The following is a 19,559-nucleotide window of genomic DNA, read 5'->3' as shown; positions in this document are numbered from 1 at the left end:
TGACTGTTTGTATATTTTTAAATGGCATTGCCAACTCCAAAACAGTCACCCTGCAGCTTAAAAAATTTCTTTCTTATTTCTTTTCATGACAACTAGTTTTCAGTCCTGTGTTGTGTCTTTTCTTACTATTCCAAGACCTTCCCTATTATTCTTCAAATAGAAATTACATCTGCAGCCCCAAGAATGCTGCACTACACCCACAGAATTTACTTTATCTAGAAATATGCCCCTAGTATTTTGAGAATCCAGCAAAGCAGAGAAAGACTGCCTCCCCAAATTGCTATTGTTCAGTTGTCCTTAAATGAACTGTGTCATACAAGTTCCCTTTGCAACACCAGAAAAGAAGGTAAATGCTCAATGGTTTTTTTCTCACAAATCATTGTAGATATACTTATCTGAGATATCTTGCTGTGGCTGTGGACCTTTTTGTGCTAAAACCGTCTGTTGTTTTCCAGGCTTCCTTTAAATTTGCTACAAAACATTTCATACTTAGGAATATTTAATATTTTTCAATGTTCTTAGCCAGTGTCTACATTTATTAAGTGATAAACATCCACTCTGAGGAATATTATTGATTATATTACTTGCACTTTGGAAGTAGAGCTGTAGTGGCAGTCTCTCTGTGTATTGTCAGAAATAAATGTGGTTTGTGGATAGACCCTGCTCATGGCTGGGGATGGTGCATCAGCTCTGCCACTTGAGAGTGGTTCCCAGACATGATCTGACTCAGACCCTGTGCTGAGTCACAAATCCTCCCCTGTCACCCTGAAAATTAAACATTCTGATTTTGTTTTTGTAGTTGTAACTACTTACTCAGGAGAGTAACTGTAAGCATAGATGTTTATGCATTCCTTCTAAGAAATGTCTTTTGATGGATGTTTCACATGACCAGTGTTCTTGGGAAGGTGGTAACTTAATTATCCAATCCCTGCTCATTGTCTAGAGTCTATAAATACTGGAGTCAGGAAGTAAAGTGACAGGTTTTCGTTCTAACACCGAAAGTAGTAGTGTGAATCATTTCATGTCCTTTAGTGACACTCCCCTGCTTCCTCCTTGCTTGCACCAAGTAGCAGTTTTCTTCTGAACTGCATTAGCAGGAAAAGAATTGCTTCCCACAGCCCTGGCACTGGCTGAAGTACAAAAATACATATTTGTGTGTGTTTAGGAAGGCCTTTTATTCCTGCTCACTTCTAGGAGGTCATTTCTAGGAGACTGTGCTCATACTCATGGTTCAGGCAACCCCATGGTGTAGGCAAAATATATCCCTGCAAAACCAATGGGAGAGGTGACTCAGGAAATGCTTTCTCTGGAGATCTGGGCTACTCACGTGATGGGAACAGGAAATTGCCTTGTCCAGCAAACCAGGTTTGGTCCAAAGTTGAAGACATGGGAAAATGTGAGCTAGAACTGTGCTTGGCAAGGGCTGAATATTAGTTCTGAGACCAACCTCTTGAGAATATTTTAGGCTTTGCCTGTGTCAGATACCCCACTTCCAGAGCAGGTCACAGGCAGAAATCTGAGCCCAGAAAATGGGTTCAGATGGCTAAAACTGAAAGGTTGAAGAGTTTGGGTTTCCAAACCTGAGAGTGCCTGAGGAGTGTCACTGTGTGATGTAACTTTGAAATGTGAGATGGAAAAGGGCAGGAAGAAAGAGAGGAAAAAGGGCTTGAAAGGTGAGGAGAAAAGGGTGGGAAACATGAGGGGGGAAAAGGACAAGAAACTTCAGTGAAAAGATAAACTGTTGTTTATGCAGTCTGTCAGTAGGGCAACAATAATGGTAATTAAATTACTTACGAAATTTGGGGTATTTCTAAAATTTAGAGATAGACTACTTGACTGACCTAGGTAACAGATCAGCAGGGAGCATGACAGGTACAAATCATAACAAATTTTCATGAGGGGGAAGTTGGCTTGACTTTTAGCATTTACAGTTTCTGAGTCTTTAGAAATAACTATGGGTCACACTGTGCTATATTTTTTTTTGTGTTTGTACAGCATGTCTTTGTGCCTGAGAGAAGGTCGATGCCAGCAGGTCTGAGTTTACAGCCTGTTACTCCTCAGAGCCTCCAAGGCAAAACAGTGAGTTGGATTTTTATTTGGTACATAAGGTTTTTTTTAAGAATAATTCTTTAAGTATGCAGAGGCAACACTGAAATTTTATCCTAGTTAAAGCTTGCTTTAAATGTAGCCCTTATTTAAGTTATCAGGGAAAGAAGTACTCTCTGATTCCACAGAATTCTGAAAATATTGTGTAGCTGCTGAGTCAAGGTTTTCTTTGGGAAATAGAGATTTATTATTTTTTAATCATCGTTGATACATTGCTGAAATTCCTGGGAGAGGGTAAACTACATCATAGAACACTTATTTCTCCATTAATTATTTAGAAATTCCTAGAAGTAAAGATTGGATTTTTTGAAATGTAAAAGGTACTAAAAGAGGGTTTTGTAAAATGATGTCCTTTCTGACACTGTACTGTGGTAGCACTGAAATTCTCACTAAAGATATTTCATCCAAGTGAAGCTGGTGAATATTGTCCACATTCCTAAATGAAACATGACTCTCAGCCAAAAAATTGCCCTAAATTTATGTCACTTCTTCACCAGTTTTTGCCTCCTTTTTTGCCATGTCTCTGTCCATCAGAAAATACTGATTGAGAGAGTTAGGAATGAAGAAAACAGATCCTTTTTTTGTTTGTTTTTTTGGGGTGGTTTTTGGGGTTTTTTTGGTTTTTTGTTATACTGTGGGCAGCCAGTCCTTCCACTGCCTTGATCCCTGTTTCCTGCACTTCCCAGCACGGATTTCTGGCACCTTCAGTGACTTTTGTGGGTTGGCCTTTGGCAGCTGGAGCCTTCCAGACCTTTCTTGGGGTTTGTGTCGCCCTCAGCTCTCCTGTGCTCTGCTCCTGGAGCTGAGCTGAGCTCCAGAGGGATGAGAAGGTCCCAGAAACCAACCAGGAATCTGCCCAGAGCAGAGCACTGCAGGGGCCAGAAGAGAGAACCTGTAGGGTAGCTCTAAGGAAATTTTGTGTTGTGGTTGTTGCAAGAGTCCCAAGACCTGCATCAGATGCACAGCACTTGCAGCAACATTAAAAATGTCTAGAGAGGAGTAGGAGTTCTGTTCTAAGGGCTCCTCTGTGGGGAAAAAAGTTTGGGTTGGAGTGCCATTAGTTTATTCTTAATGCACTAAAACTGGGTTTATTCAGAATGTACCAAAAGGAGTTTTGATCTTGAAAAAGTGGATTGCTTCTCTTTTTGCTTGGAGGTGCTACTTTTTTGTTCTCATATTCCTAAAGATAAGACTTCTTGTGCTTTAATGGATGCTGCTTTCCAGGCTGAAAGCTCTGTTGCCTGTTTTTGGAGAGAACTCAAAAATGCCTTGTGTATCAGTCTAGATTCTTACGCTTATCTGAAATTAAGAATTTTAAATCCAGGTATTGAAGGAGCACTGTAAGAAGGAAAACTGCCATTAGACAATTTGGGTTTGGTGTTGGTTTTCCCTCAAAAGCAAATGGTTTTGCCAGCTGAAGCTGTGTGGAAATCCCTTGCTCCCTCTTGTGGGCTCCTCTGTTCTGAACTCACAAAAGTGCCAGTGCCATGCTGCTTCTCAGGGGTTTTTCCTCTTTATTCTGAGAAATGGGTTTTCACTTTATTTTTAATGTGTGGTTCTCTGGAGCTCTTGTATTTACTTCTTTGCTTTGGGGAAGTTTGGTGGCTGTGGGGGAGAGCAAGCAGGGGTTTAGGAGGTTTTCGTGTTTGGGCTTTGTTTAGCTCGCAGGGCCTGTGAGAAAGTCAAAACGCTGGATGAATGCTTAACCTCTTGTAAGGCTGACTTCTGGAGAAGTGTAAGAAACAGAAGCAAACAGGAATGTAACAAAAATACTTGTGATGTTTAGTGGTTTGTTTTCTTTGAGGTATTGCTAATAGAAATAGTTCCCAGGAATGGTTCAGGTAGAGTTCCCAAACTGACCTAAGCTGATGTGTGTGGAATTACCTGACAAATGCCCATTTGAGCTGGACTTTATTTCCATAACACATATAATCTTGGGTCTTAAATGTGATTCTTCATCCCTTTCTAAGGCTATATTGTATATATATTTATATCATAAAAGTAAAGCAATTAAATAACCAGCAGCCTCAGACATGTAAAAGGTGGGATGGAAAATTATTTTTGTCATGCTTGTGCAGATTTATTTTGTGAGAGGTGATTATTTCTGAGGTAGTTCAGTTAACATGGGTTTGTCATCATTTTTTCATCTCAATTTCAATGCATACATTTGAAGAATTATTTTTAAAACTGCATTTTCTTGAGAGCATGTTTTGACTCTTTCACCAAGTTGAAATGGCTGCCCCTGTACAGGTAATGACATCCTGAGGACTGGAATTGTGTCTCAAGTCAATATCATCAATTTGATATGCACATCAGGAAAAGTTTGACGACTGCACAGACTTTGTCCTGCAAAATCCTCAATTATTTTTGTCCTTGATACAGAATGTTTGACATTTATGGCATTTGCTGGTTTGAGCAGTCAAAAGCTAACCCTTCATTTTATATTTGGAAGTGTTCATTTGGGGAAAACGGTGTCTCTCGTGTTGTATCGCTACCAGAGTTTCTGTAAGGCGCTCGGCAGGCGCGCCTCACTTTACTTAGGAAATAAACCTTTTATAAGGTGTGCCTTATTTTACTGTAGTGTTATTTGGAGTACCAATTAACCTTTTCTCTACTCTTTGGCTTCTCACACGGCGCTCCTTCAGCCGGAGGAGCTGACGCTGCTGCTCATAAAGCTGAGACGGCAGCAGGCGGAGCTGAGTAGTATCCGGGAGCACACACTAGCACAGCTCATGCAGCTAAAGCTTGAGGCCAGCAGCCCAAAGGTCAGCTATCCAGCAATGTGTGTCATGCTCCATCCTCACTAACCCAGAGTCATTCATTAATCAAAGTTTGCTTTGTGCAAAGTTTTCTCACTCCACGTGCGAGTAGAATAGAGTAACATTAATCCTTTGTGTGTGTGAGGCGTTCTGCTATCAACCCTTTGAGGCTTTACTTTCTGGAATAAGCCAAGTCAAAATTGTTGGTTCTTTCAAACAAAATTGAGATTAATCTGTTTTTTATACAGCCTCCTATCAGATACCATCTTATTGGGAATATGTCTGTGAAAAGCAGGACATGTTTAAAACATGGATTTGTCAAAGGGTTCATAGTTGCCTGTGTGGTGGACATTTACATAAGCTTACTGTATTTTATATGTAAACAAAAAATTGAAATGTAGTAGCTCATTGATGGTCTGATTCATAGCAAACTTTCATCATTTCTGTGTCGGGCTCAAAACTTGTTAACAGTTTGCCAGAAAAAGGCATTTAAAAACAGCATTATATTTCTCCATAAAACAGAGCTGTCTATCACTGTCTAGTTTACATCCTTTAAAGCTCTTTTCATGCATTCTGCGCCTTCTGTCCTTTTCCTTTTCCCCTCTGACTGCTGCCTGCTAGAATGAGATTCTTTCACATCACCTTCAAAGGAATGCCATATATTTGGATCACCAGGTGGGATTTGCAATTTACTTGTGCATTTATATTTCTTAATGCTTTTTGCCTGCTCCTATCAAAGCTGGAAATATTTGGGGAGAAGGATTTTCAGTGCTTTTTATGAAGCTGGATGATGCCCACAGCATAAAATATCTTAATTGATCAGAAATTAGAGCTGTTATGGGAAAAAAAAATCCCTCAGTTTAAAATTTGCCAGAAAACAGTAGCCAATCACCAACTCATTTTTCTGTTCTAAATACGTTCCTAATTTCCTTTTCATAATAACACTAACTGTAGCATTTTACCTTCTGTAACCAGCCCTAATATGTTTCCAAGCTCATATGACACACATGCAGTTTATAAAAAATGGATACTTCCGAGAATTTTGGTTTTTTAAGAAGAGTTTCTATGGGACATTAAATGAAGAGGAGGTCAGACATGAAGAAATATTTTAAACAAATGATAACATGACTCCTTTTCTTATTTTTCTCAGTTCATTCTGAAGGATTTATATAAGATTAAGATTTTAATTCTTTCCAATTTCTGGTATCTTATGGAGTGAGGGTACAGTTCTGTCTTCACTAACAGAATTGTCAAGTGAAGAATTGCAATATCACATACCTCTCTTTATAGCCTTGTTGCATGACCAAATGGGATTTCTGTACAAGTTGTGTTTGAAAAGTTTTGAAGTGGATTTTTTTTTTCTCCTAGCAGCTATAAAAGACAGTCATGAGTACTTAGAATTAAAGTAACCAACTGGATGACCATTGGTCAGAAATATAAAAAACACTATTTGTAATAATCTGTCTTTCAATGAAACTTTTGAGCCTTTGACATAAAACTGACTGTTAGAATTTTTATATTCTACATGTTCCTCTGCTGGGGTTTCAGTGAGTTATGAATAACTCCAGCTGTGCACAGAGACACACAATACACACTCACTAGGGCTTGGTTCACCCAGTGACTTTATTTTCCTGTTATGAAAACAGGGTGGGAATTGTGACCAATTCAGTTTGATAGCAGCACATTTCTAAACATCTCTGTATTGTTTTATTTAAGGGGCTGCAGGAGGTCCAAAACAGTAGGGCCATACTGCTTGCTGAATTAAACCAAAATATTTCATCCAACTCAAATATTTCCAGTCTATAATGTTTTGGAATAAGGGATTGATTCTGTCTTCAGCAGTGTAATTCATTGTCAAGAAAAGATAACTGTCAGTGTGAAGTGTAAAAGTGTTGTTATTGCTTGGTTAGCCAAGCTTATGAGTCTGATGGACAGGATTAAATGGGGGGAATTGTCTGTGTACAAGATGCAAAATAGTAAAAATTATTTTCCTTTCACTTGCACTAGATAAAATTTAGAAATATGATGTGGTAAGCATTAACTTAGGAAAGTGTGTTAGTCTTAGAGTTGTGCCATATCTGAGATGCAAGGAATGAGTACAACATAGAAATCAAGTCTAAAATATATTAATCACAAAATACGTAATCACAAAATCATGGAAGAGCGGGTTGGAATACTAATTTCTCTTCTTTTGTAATACTGTCATCTACCTGTCAGGAATAAATCTCCCTGAGAGTCTTTTTGCTTCAAGTACCACTGCTTCTAGGGTGGTACCACATTTGTAGCTTTTCATTACTTTGCCAAATATCAATTTCCCTTTTTGGAAAGCATAAAAAAAACAAAACTTCTTTCAGTGTGATTGAGGCTTTTCTTGTTACCAACATCTGTAACCAGTGTGCAGAATCACTTACCCTCTCTGGATTTTAAATGTCCTGTGTACTTAAATTAGGTATTTCCACTTGTATTTAATCTCTGCAGATAGTGTCAAAACCTGCTTTGCTTATAGCACACTCCAGTCCCTGTATCTTCAGTTCTCACCTTGGTCACAAAGGGTTCAGTACCTTAAACAATAAATAGTAAGTTTGTTCCAAGGTTGCACAGGTGACTTTTCAGGCAGACTAAAAGTCCTGTGCAGGGAAAGTAACTTATATTCTGTTGCAGTAAGCTGGCTGCTGATTAGGTGGTTTTCTTGTCAAGAATCAAGAGCATTCAATCTCCCCTTTGAAATCATCTTTTGTTTTTGTACTGCTGTTTCCTTTGGCGATGCTTAGAAATTCTCATGTTACACTTTCTGATGGTTTCATACTATGCTTTCAGAATTTTTGTTGTTGTTGTTGGAGTTCAGAGGGAGAGGGAGAAAAAAAGACTTGGCACACAGATCTACCCAGCCATATGATTTCTTTGATGTCTTATGGCCAAATAAATGGTTGTCCCTTTTTCTTTTCAAACCACTCTGCTGGGTCCAGAATTGCAGAGTTGGGAGAGAGATTCAGGTGCAATTTGGGAAGCAGTTCTGGACACAAATAGCAGCCCTAGGCAATGATGGTTTGTTTGCCAGCATGGGACACTGAGTACACACAGGATCTCAGCCTTCTGCATTATCAGATTTTAAAGAATCACTTACTGTGTGCTGCTAAATGCAAGCCAGCTGTTGCCTTACTTTATTTGTACCCAGTAATTACAAAAAGAGTATCCAAAACATGATGTAAGGTTGGGTTTTTTCCCAAGAAAAAGCTAGACATGTTTTTTTCTCCTTTACAAATAAAACCATTGCAGATGGTCCCACTTGAACCTTTCTGTTATTATCAAGAATTCCAGCACACCAGTCTTCTAGTACACTTCTGAATTTTATATTGATAGTATTGATAGTCATAATATTTCATTTGGCTGAAAAATCCTTTACTATTGAGCTTATTTGAATAAAACTCCCTATCCCAGGCCCGTTGGTCACAGTAGAAACTTTACTAAATTTAATTTAATTTATTCTTTTTTCTGTTTTTTTACAGTGTTTTGAAATAGCTATTTATGCAAATAGTTTAGATGTATAGGAGTTAAAATAATTCTGCTGGGACTTTAATTTTTAGTTTCTTTCCACTTTCAAAGTGTGCCTAAAAATAAACAGAACTTGAACAAGAAGTTGTCAAACAAAGAAGTGAAGGTCTCACAGCCAACATACTCACTATCTTGGTGTTTTGCTTCTATTTTTTCTTCATCATCTTCCTTTTTCTGAGGTTTTGAAAGTGGCTCTGGGTACAAGTAGTAAATTAAGGAAGGCTGAAATAGTACAAGGAGGTTTGAATGGAGTTGACATGGTGTCTTGTGTTTCAGCCTAAAATTTTATGTCCTGTGTTAGCAGCTTAGAGGATACTACTTTTATTTGTATTTTTCAAGTTATCTGGAAAAGGTTAAGTGGCTGACCCAGCCCTTTTTTTACTTTTTTCCTCAAAGGAAGAAGGAAGGCTCAAGGACAGGGAGTCTAGGGTGAAAAAAGACTGCAAGGTGGGAGAAGTGCTTCCTCCTTTCCTTCTTTCTGGGAGAGAGGATTAAAGAGCAGAGGGAAGGTGGGAGAAAAGCTTTGTCAGGTCCTGTTGCTGCTTTTTCCCTCTGGGAGTTTGAGAGGGAAAGGATCAAACAGTTAATCTGAGTCTTTTGTCACCCAAAATTTACAGTGTCACCTCAGCAGTGAGGTCACCAGTCCTAGTAGGCAAGCTGTCCCAGCTGATTGCTGCCACCTCTCTAGAACACACCCAAATGTCAGCAATTTCCTACCAAAAGTGGAATCTAGGAAAAGGCAGGAAGAGAAAAGCTGTTGACAGCCTGGCTTTCCAGTTTAAAACATAAAATACCCACTCAGAAATAAAGTTCATGCAGTTCACATGTCAAGGAGATAGGGGATTTATTTGCTTTTTTTTTATACTATCTCAGTACAAAAAAAAGAGGAAAGATGAAACATCACTTTTTCAGAGAAAGAGTTATTTACTTGAAATAAGAGGTGGTAAAGCCAAGACTGCTGTATTTTATTTGGGTTTTTTGGCAGTATTTTATTTGGGTTTGTTGCTGTGTGGCAGTTCACACTTTGGTTTGCTTATGGAGATATTAATTCAAATTTTTGTGACTTTCCTGATTGGAGAGAATCTCTGAGTGTAACACTTCTAATGTTGCATGGAAGGTCTAAAATCTGTCCTTTATTGTAAAAAACTTTTTTTTTTCTTTTTTTAACAAGTGAAAACCAAGGCTTGCCTCTCATGAGCAAGACATTATTTTTCCTTGAGCCATTTATGACATGTGAATAGTGTCCAGATTCAGTTTTAATAATTAATAATAATTATTTTATTATAATGCTTGAAGACCACAAAACAGGTCCTCTTTTAAAGCATGGGACTTGCCACTGTGTCCCAGGTAACTCTGATTTATTTGTGCACTAGCTTTAGCTTTTGGAAGGTTTATGACACACAGCTGCTCCCTCAGGATCCAAAGTCCTCAATACTTACATGCCACAATATTTTTTTGGAAACATTGATCCCAAAGGGGAAAAAGCCTGGTTGTATTTGACTGCCCCACAGGCTCTTTGATTGGCATTGCTTTACCAATTGCCTGCTTTTTGATCTTTGTTCCATAAGGGCTTCATGAACTGTGGCTTTCCTGGATATAACTGCAAACAGGGTTTGATAAGCTTGATTAAGCATCAGTAGTAGTAAAAACGGTTGGAAGAACTCCTGTAAATCAAAGGTGGAGCTTTGAGAAGACCAAACATCACTTCACAATGTCTTTTGAGCAAATACACATTGCTTGTTTTCTAATCTGGGTTTAAACAAACTTTGAACAGTTCAACAGAAATTAATTCTGGCATTGTCTGTTATTGGTCAGAAAATAAAAATTCGAAATACTGTAGAAAGTTATTAGCTAGAGTGTATGAAGCAGCTGAAATCCTGATAATAAAAATTCATACAAACCTTTATGTTCCTAATAAAATATTTGAGCCTCAGAGAAATTTTTCATTTCTTAATTTATCAGTTGGCTGTAGTTAGATTGCTTGGCTTTGGGTCTTATTGTTGCTCTTCCTATCGCGATCTCTTTTAGTATCACCACTCTGGAAAAAAAAAAATTCAATGTTGAGGGAGAACAACTTCTTGTGTCAGTTCTGGTTTTCTATTTACCTGTACTGGAGATAATTGAGTAAATGCTAGGGGCTGCTTATTTCAGGTTTTTTCCCTGCCTTGAACAAACAGAGCCTTCTTAAGGTACCTTTTATTGGCTAATTAACTTACCAGCTGATCAGACTTTGCAATGGATAAAAAACAACAACAACAACAAAAAGGTTCTTTATCTACGACAAGGAAAAGAATTGCTTACCATAAGTTGAAAAAAATATTGCTCCAAATGTACGAGTTAGGTTTTTTCCCTAAATAATTTGGGGCAAGAAATACTGGAAGATATCAAAAACTCATTCTGTTACATTTCCATTTATGAAAGAAAACCGTGCTATGCAAATTATTGGAGAGTGCACATATATATTTATATATATATATGTTTACACATAAATGCAATGTGAAAGATCATAAATGCTCCTTCACACAGGCTGTGTAACCATACCTGAAGCAGGTATTGCTGAAGTTTCCAACAGATCCTAAAGTTTCCAGCAAAAATAGGAGGAGAATTGTTCATTAAGTGACTTCTCAGTTTTCTTTTGGAGAAGAAAACCACCTGTTTTCATAATTTTCCCCTTATTATTAGGAAAGTCTCCTTTTTAAAACCAAAATCTCACCATTTTTTCTGCGTTGCATACTTTTCTGAAACCCTAAATGTATGCAATGTGTAATATAATACCTGATTTGACATCTGCATGCTTAACAATAAATACTGATCGTTATAGAAAATGTCTGGTTCCAAAATAGTTTCACTCCTGTGTATGGGGGTGGATAAGTGCAACAGGCAATGATTCAAAGGTCCAAAGGATATAAATCAGTGTAGTATATAAAGGCATTTTGTGATACGTGGAAATAAGTCTATTCACAGGCTGGGAATGCTTATATCTTTTTAATGTACACTTAGTTATTAAATCTATAATTTATAAGGTTTTCCAATAAAGGTTTGAGTGTTCCTGCTGCAAAATCCAATATTCCTTTTCATTTCAATACCATGCAAAGTCAAACTTATTTTGAGTTTGTTTTTTTTTTTTAAAAAGGGAGAGTGTTGGTGAATAAATATTACATTGGTGTTGAGCATTTATGTTATTTTTGATATATTTGTTTGATACTATTAAACTTTTTCAGATGTTGATATTACTGAATGATGGAATATATAAAAAGCATGGGTTAAAATGTAATCTACTGCATTATTAGAAAGAATTAAAGTAGAGGCTATATTTTACAGTGTCGTCTTTCAAATCTAGCCATGCTGTAAACTGATGTTTGCTGTATGCTCCTCCTGATTTGAAATAGATGAAAGAGAATGAACCTTTAATCACCATGGTTCACACTATGATTGAGAACTCGGCGCTAAGACCGCAACTGTACCATCAAGTAAGGTCTTGGATAGTGAATGAAATTGCTTTATCATCTGCGAGACTTTTCCTTAGTGACAGTTTTGGTTGTTCCTCAGATTTATTCATGACATTGGTGTTTCTCTTCTTTGCTTTGGAAACCCACAAGTCATCCATGCTTCCTGAGACGCTGCAATATCGTTAGCATGGCTTCCGCTGCGTTTTTGTTGTTTAGTATTCAGTGTACACTTTTGAATAGCTTCTTTCTGTCTAGACAATTTAATTAGTTGGTGCTTTATGCAGGCGTCCAGTAAATTCATGAAACTTCCAATAAGCTTCCAACATTTGTCTTAGCATGATTCTCTGCAATTAGTGTTCAAAGGTGCTTCTTTCTTTTGACCACTACAAAAGCATGTGAGTGGTGTTTACCTGGTCATTTCTGGCAATTTTGTTTTGTTCTAGGAAGTGGATTTACAAGTTTTTGTTTGCACCTACCAAGCCTTTAGCCACTGAAGAAAGAAAGGATCAAAATTACTTTGATCTGGGGCCTGTAAATCCAAAAGGCAGTGTCTGTTCATAAAGTCACAGCAGACTTTACTGTGCACACTTACAGAGTACCTAGTGCTGGTTGGCAATGGTAAGATGGAAGAAGAATCAGAAATGTGAATGGAAATATTGTCTGTCAGTTGAGACCTGCACTAACTTATGAGCATGGCCAATCCCTCTCGTTGGCACCACAGTGTCCTACAGGTTCTGGGGCTGAACTGAATAGCCCCTGTCATGCCAGGGGATGTTTAAGAAGTTTCCTGCCCCAACTACAATGAAGGTGTTGTTCTCACAGGGGAGGATCTGGCCAGTTCCCTTGCATTTACATTTATGCCCCTGTCAGCCAAAATTACGCATAAAGGTTGCATAGTTTGGAGAAAAGGAGATGTTCTGCCATGTAAAACGTGTTTATTATTACCATGTTTCTAAAAAATGCTGCAGCCTAATCGCATGTTTCATTTTTTTTTTTGAAGTCAGCTCCACATCCTGGGTTTGTTTCCCATCCAGAAATGTTGCCAAAACAAATCTCAGCTTTCCAGAGGAGGTTGGGTTGTGAGTGACTGATTTCATGACCATCCAGTTTGTGCTCCCACATGCAAAACAGGAGCTTTAACATGGAACCTGGAGGAACTATGTGGAGGGCAGTGAGAGGAGTAAGGTGCCCTCGAGCCCTAAATGAATTTTTGGGGTTTTTTTGTAATTTTTTTAAGAAACCTGACCGTCAGAATTTTTTCAAACCAAGTCAGTTTTATGTGATAGAGTGTGTAGGACAAATCAATAGGTATATAATGAGCAGAGGTGTTTTAGATGCATCAGGGGAAACTAGCCCAAGCTTATTAAATAGACATATTTGAGCTATAGCTGTGCCTGGGCTAATCTGCTCCTGCCTTTGGGGACACCAATAAATTCCCAAGTGCTGCCCTGACAAAGCTCTGCTGTCAGCTGCAGTGTCTGCCTTCACCTTGCAGGCACAGCTGCTGCTTCCCATCTGACACTGAATAAACACCTTTTTGGACATCCTTGTCAGAGAAACAGAGACTCTAACAGGTTGTGAGGACTGGATAACCTGCTGCCACTAGAGATGTGGTCTCTCCAGGTCACAGTGTTTGTGGAAGGTTTCTGCAGAAGCTGCAAAAGAGTAACAACATCTTCTGCTTTCGTGGATAAAATTTTCCTGTATGAGATGTTGCATTAACTGACTTTCAGGACAGGCTGAAAATGCACTCAGAATTTCACTGCCTAAATAGTCTTCTAAACTTTTGTAATGCAAAACCAGCCTGTTTAAAATTCTGGCAACTTATTTACAGCCTAAGCAACGTATAATTTTTTTTATTCAAATAAAATAAATTGGTTCAACAGTCATCTTTCCTGCTGCAGTTTTAAAGACATGTAAGTAATTAGGAGAAGCCTCTGTGCAAGTGACTGAAACTTCTTTTGTTGTCAGGATGCTAAAGTAGTTTGTGATGACTGCAACCATTCCTGTGGATAAAGAAAAGGATCTTTCTCAGCTTCAGTTTATTCAGTTCAATTTTATGTCTGAGCTCATTTAGAGTTAAGCAAAGGAAAGCAAGAAAAGTTTGTATTTAATTTGTCTTGCTTCCTTTTTGTAATGATTAATGGCTCTCTAGTAAAACAGCAAAAACATCTACTATTTCAAATGTGTTATTTATAAGGCACTTTTGTTTGTGATTTGTTACATCTTCAGAGTTATTTAAATCACTTGGCTTACATCAGTCTGCTCTGCAGACTGTGCTATAAATTCACCAGTACAAGTCAGGGAAATTATTCCATATGTAGAGACAAGGAAAAAGGGATTTTTATGGACTAAACCCATTTTTACCTTGGTTTGGGCTTTTTAGCTTCTTTTTAATACTAGATGAGGAATGTTAATCTTGTTCTCTAGTCTTTTTCTCTAAAGCACTACAGGCTGACTTCACAAAAGCAAAATTTTCCTCAGTTCCTCTTATATGTGTGAGTTCCCTTAAGGAGGAAAAATTAAAATCTGAGTGCAACAAGCTGACATCCAGGTCTTGCCATGGATAATTGTTATTAACACATGAAAAACACAGAAAAATCACCCTTAAGTTTTTTGTTCCTGTAAGGATGGGGAGGTTTTGCTTATGGCTTATTATTATTGTTATAGGAGCTGCATACATTTAAACTGCTCTTCATGTTAGATTTTGAGATATTTCAGGTTTTGTTACGAACACAAGGTGATTATGTCTGAGCTAAAAATCTTGTCTTTTCAATTTGTATTTGAAGTGTTTTATGTCACAGAATTCAAAATTAGAGGAGAACCTTGCTTAATGGGGCTAAATGCCCGTTTGCCCTGCTTCCTGATAGCAAAAAGTATTTTAAAAAGCAAGAAGTAAACAAAAGAGCCTCTTGGAAGTCTTGATTTTAATCTTGTGCTCAACAACAAAATGTTCTAGGTTGTCCTGTGTTCCTAATTTCCTAAGTGCAGTATCCTGCATATCGTGCTTTTGGGGTGTGAAACATCCCCCTAGATATTTATTGAATCAAAACAGTTAGAGGAGACGGAAAACAGCTTACAAAGCAATGAAATAATGCTGTCACTTTAATGTTTTTAATATCAGCTACTTAAATAGCTTCAACCACTTGTGTCTCAGCAAGATCTTAGGGTGTCCAGCCTAGGAGGGGGATCTCTCCCTTTCTGGGAACCATCTGGTGCTGGTGTGTGGCAGAGGTGGGCACTGCACAGTTGATGACAGATGATTTCTGACCCAGGAGGGAGGTTCAGTTAAGGTCATGTTACTCCTTCACCTGCAGGATACACGTTTGGCCAAACTCTGCATGTGCAGTTTGCCTTTCAAAAATGGTCATTTCTATTTGTAGGTCTCAGGGTGCTGCTCCCTCGTGACTGGGAGGGTTTAGGTGCCTTTCCCTGTGTTAAAAGAGTGGATTTTGGTGTGTTTAAAGAGGCAAATGGAAAGGGAGGCCAGCAGCAGCTCCTGTCACTGGTTCAGTAGATGGCACTCTTGCTCTGGAGTTGCTGCCCTGGCAAAGGCTTTGTAGGAACGATTTGGCAAGAAAGGCGTTTGTGGAACGTGACACAAAGTACATTTTGATAACTCGGTCATTGGAGCTCTTCTAAGGCGTTTTCCAGGGTTATGAGGCTGTTAACCTTGCCTGAAATGTGTAATTGCGTTTTGTCTGCTGCAGTTCCTCCTGTCATTCCAGCAGGATGCGATCGCATTCCGCCTTTCTCGCCTTGAGCGGATTTATTGATGTGCTGTGAGAAGCGGAGCTGCTGTTCTGTCAGAGATGGATTAAGTTATTCAGATTATTTGGGGGACTTTTTGTGCTAAGTCTGTGCAGAATGGTGCAGTGGAGATGCTAAAATGAAGTGGCTCTCCAGCAGAGCCTGTTGTGTGGAACTGGTACTGCTGACCAAAGCAAGAAGTTGGTAGCAATTTGAAAAGTGTGATGGGATTTTAATAAGAAGAATTAGCACAGCCAGAGTGTTCTTTGAAAATCTGTTTTCCTTTTCTGAATACTTAAGATATATTCCTTTCAGGAGGTACAGAGGGGTAGGGATGCTGAATTGGCAAACTGTTTTAAACTTGGCTATAATTAAGGTTGAAATGACAAAAAAATAAATGTCTTCCTTTTTAAAAAAGTATAAAAAAAAATAATGGCTTGGAAATGCAATATATTTTTCCAGCCAAGCCACATAAAATGCTGAGCAGTGACTTGGAAAGGTGTATTTATCTAATAGGGGATAATCTTCCTTCTGTAAAGTCTTCCTGTTGTGAAATATAACTAGGTTTCCTCTGTCAGTTAAAGACATTTGGCCATGTTTATGAGTTTTATTTAAATATTTCCATTCCTCATTTTTCTCTCATTGTGATAAAATCAACAGTAAAACAACACAACTCTACGGTAGTGGGAGTTTATATAGATATCTTAATTTGTGTGACATTCATGAGGTGCAAAAGTGCTGTGGCTTTTTTCATATTCCAGCATTCATTTCAAAATGTCCATTTCAAACAAAGTTACTGTGTGTTTTTAATACACTATTCATACTTCTAAATTGTCACCAGGTACATTTGCATGAGGTATGTGGACATAATATCGTGAAATGAAACACTTTAGTGTGTTGAAGATTTATTTCATGTTTGGAATGCTTGTCTCATGAACCTTCCCTAGTTCTTTTTTTTATAAGTGTCCCTTACCATGGACTTGTGTTTCAGTAGTTTTTATTGTACTGTTAAGTCAAAATAACCTAATTATGACAGACACATGGAAGGAAAGCATCTCTGTTGGGACTCTGTACATACAACATAATTTAATTTTAATTAATAGAATATTAAGGTTGATAGTGTTATGTCCTTAGCTCCTGTATAGGGATAGTAAGTAGTTACTGCATGTGACAGTTCACTCTAAAATGGGGTGTAAAATATTTTTTCTTGTAAAATATTTTGAATCTTGTTATTGGTCAGTAACAGATTGAAAAAGTTAAGAACTTAATGTGAGGAGTTGCATGAAAGTAGTTTGAGGTACTTTGCATTCTGACTAGCATAAGGAGACAAGTTTACCCAAGTCCAGAGATAAAATAGAAGAGCTTCCATTTGTGGGATTTCTGATAATGCTTTGTTTGGAGGGGAGGAAATCCTATGAAAAAGTAGGAAATGCATTATGAAAAATCCATATGAAAAGTGGTGGCCCTTACTGGACGTATCTCTAACGAGTTATTTACATACATGTTGTAAACTTAGGTCATTCTGCTCTGGTTCTGGCTTCACATCAGATCATCCTGCTGATGAAACAGCTGACCTCAGTGAGCCTGGAATGGTTAATTCAGAGTAGAATGATCCCCCTGTATGTAGAATTCACATAACAAAACTTAGACACAGTGATGCATCTTTATTTAGATGTACTCTGGCAATTTCATCCTCCTACATAATCCATGTTTGATTGGGTTGTACATCTTTGAAACTCCAGTTTGCATTAGAAACAGCCTGTTAATTTAATGCAACTCTACTGACAGTCTGCTTGACATTCCATTTATTTACCCTCATTAATGTATATTGGCTAAATATGTATTGTTCAATGTGGCAGGTTTACCTCTCGAGCACAAGCTGATATCTGTGTTAAAACTCTTAAGCTGAACAGTAATTTTCATTTTCACAGTCCAACTAAGTTGTTTTATGGCAATATTATTCTTCCTTATAGTTAACACAAGAAGAATGTAGGGGTACACTATACAAATATAGAACTGAAGAGCTGGACATTGATGTAAGTCATTTGTATTCCTTCTTCCTTGTAAGTGTTGGTATTTGTCTCTTTATTTTGATAATAATTTTCCTCTTGGCTTTTGGGTTTGAAACCCACTTCATACAGGTGATTGCCACCAGAAATTGCATCATGATATAGAGGGACATGTCTCTGTAATAAGCTTCTAACTTGCAGGAAATAGTACATTTTAGGCTGAAATTTTAACTATTTGATACAATCACCTGAAAAACCATGGGACTGTGAATGTATGAAATTGTCTTTGCAATACTAAGCAATATGTAAATTAAAATGGAATCTAATCCCTATTATTAAGTTGTAAAGATTTAGCTCTAGAATCATGAATTCTATGTGTTGAGCCATGCTGCTTCAAGTTATAATAGCACTTGATGGTTTCTTAGGAGGGTTTCTTAAGTAATTTGAAAATGCAAGACTGATGCCTGCATAATTTTAGAATTCTTACTTTAATAACATTTTCTGTAGATTTGTGTAATGATTTGATCAAGTTAGATTTAGATTACTGAAGATGTAAATAACAAAATGCTAATTGTGGTTATTTTCTGTTCTGTACTAGGCTAAGCTTAGCCGTTTATGTGAACAGGATAAAGTTGTGCAAGCACTGGAGGAGAAGCTTCAACAGCTACACAAGGAGAAAGTAGGACAATTGTATTTATTACCTAAAGTGGATGTTATTTTACATGCTTATTATCAGAACATTGATAGCTGAAATAAAACGAAAATCAGCCCAATGATGCAGAACATTAAAAATAATTCTTTTTATTACAATAGTACACGCTTGAGCAAGCTTTGCTATCAGCAAGTCAGGAGATAGAAATGAATGCAGATAACCCAGCAGCCATACAAAATGTAGTGTTGCAGAGAGATGACTTGCAGAACGGACTGCTCAGCACTTGTCGGGAAGTATCCCGAGCCACTGCAGTGAGTACCACCTTCTTTCCTGCAAAACTTAATGGAGTGTGAAATGATGATGTGCATGTTCCTAATTCCATTGGTTTTGCTTAATTTTTTACTGCATCCCAACAAAAACTCTGTTGTCTTTTACTTGCTTGTGTTTTTGTCAAAGGTGGATGGAAAGTGATCTTTTCACTGCATCCATTGAGTGGTCTTTCTCTAATTTATTTTCTTTTAATTTTTTAATTTTTTTTTAACTTTCTTTTTTTTAATGGGTGCATACTGACTTAATTGGTGTGGTAATTACCATCTTTGAAATACGAGAAATTGATAACAGAGGAAGTAAATAATGCAAATAGACTATTTCAAGTGATGGCAAAATAGTGTCAAGCACAAACTTTATTTGACTTATTTTAAGCAAAAGCAGCTGCAGGACTGCCACAGTCTCTCTTAGAAGTGGGACATTACATTTAAAAGATCTTTCAAATTGTGCACTTCCAAAAAGTCTTTAAAACAAAAAAAGGGGATAGGAAGGAAATTGCTGTTTGTTGTCCTTTTCCACTTTGTGATGATTTCTGTGCTGAAATGACAACGAATCATTTTTGCCTACTTACAGATAGATATATCCAAAAATGTGTGAAATTTGAGGGGATAGCTGTGGTAAAAACTGATGCCATGTCTGCCCTGAAATCCTGGTTGTAGTCAGAACGTTGGACTGTTGTGGAAGGAATTGGTTGGACACAGAAAAGTGAACCAGGGGGAAGGAAATCCTCAAGATACACTTTCCCTCATTAACTTTTTAATTTATTCTAAATGAGTAAATGGCTTGATGTGGGCGGCAAAAGCGAGACGGTGGGGCTGACCTCAAAGGAGAATCATTTTTCTTTTTTCACCTTTTCCTTGTGGTGTTTGCAGTTGCACATATGTGAAGCAGTGGTGTGTTGGCAGGCCTGGGGCACTCCCTGGCAGCCTTGCAGGATGAGTTACATTTCCCCTGC

General features: G+C 37.8%; 1 protein-coding gene across 11 annotated transcripts in view; it reads left to right on the top strand.

Annotated features, from left to right (window-relative positions):
* PLEKHA5 (pleckstrin homology domain containing A5) overlaps positions 1 to 19,559 on the top strand; it is a 166,657-nt gene that overhangs the window by 127,506 nt on the left and 19,592 nt on the right. For 4 of the 11 annotated variants that reach the window (XM_019006720.2, XM_015628347.2, XM_019006715.2 and 1 more), the window contains exons 10-15: positions 1,996 to 2,079; positions 4,752 to 4,871; positions 5,487 to 5,540; positions 17,590 to 17,652; positions 18,224 to 18,304; positions 18,439 to 18,588. In XM_019006720.2, coding sequence (XP_018862265.1) covers positions 1,996 to 2,079; positions 4,752 to 4,871; positions 5,487 to 5,540; positions 17,590 to 17,652; positions 18,224 to 18,304; positions 18,439 to 18,588 — 552 coding nt within the window. Of the gene's footprint in view, positions 1 to 1,995; positions 2,080 to 4,751; positions 4,872 to 5,486; positions 5,541 to 11,806; positions 11,888 to 17,589; positions 17,653 to 18,223; positions 18,305 to 18,438; positions 18,589 to 19,559 lie in introns of all 11 variants that reach the window. The other 7 variants (XM_019006719.2, XM_019006718.2, XM_015628345.2 and 4 more) reach the window with 3 other exon arrangements.

This window comes from Parus major, chromosome 1A (genome assembly GCF_001522545.3).
Source record: "Parus major isolate Abel chromosome 1A, Parus_major1.1, whole genome shotgun sequence".
Classification (NCBI taxonomy): domain Eukaryota; kingdom Metazoa; phylum Chordata; class Aves; order Passeriformes; family Paridae; genus Parus; species Parus major.
The sequence above is the reverse complement of the archived record's forward strand: the minus strand, read 5'-3'. Positions and strand labels throughout refer to the sequence as shown.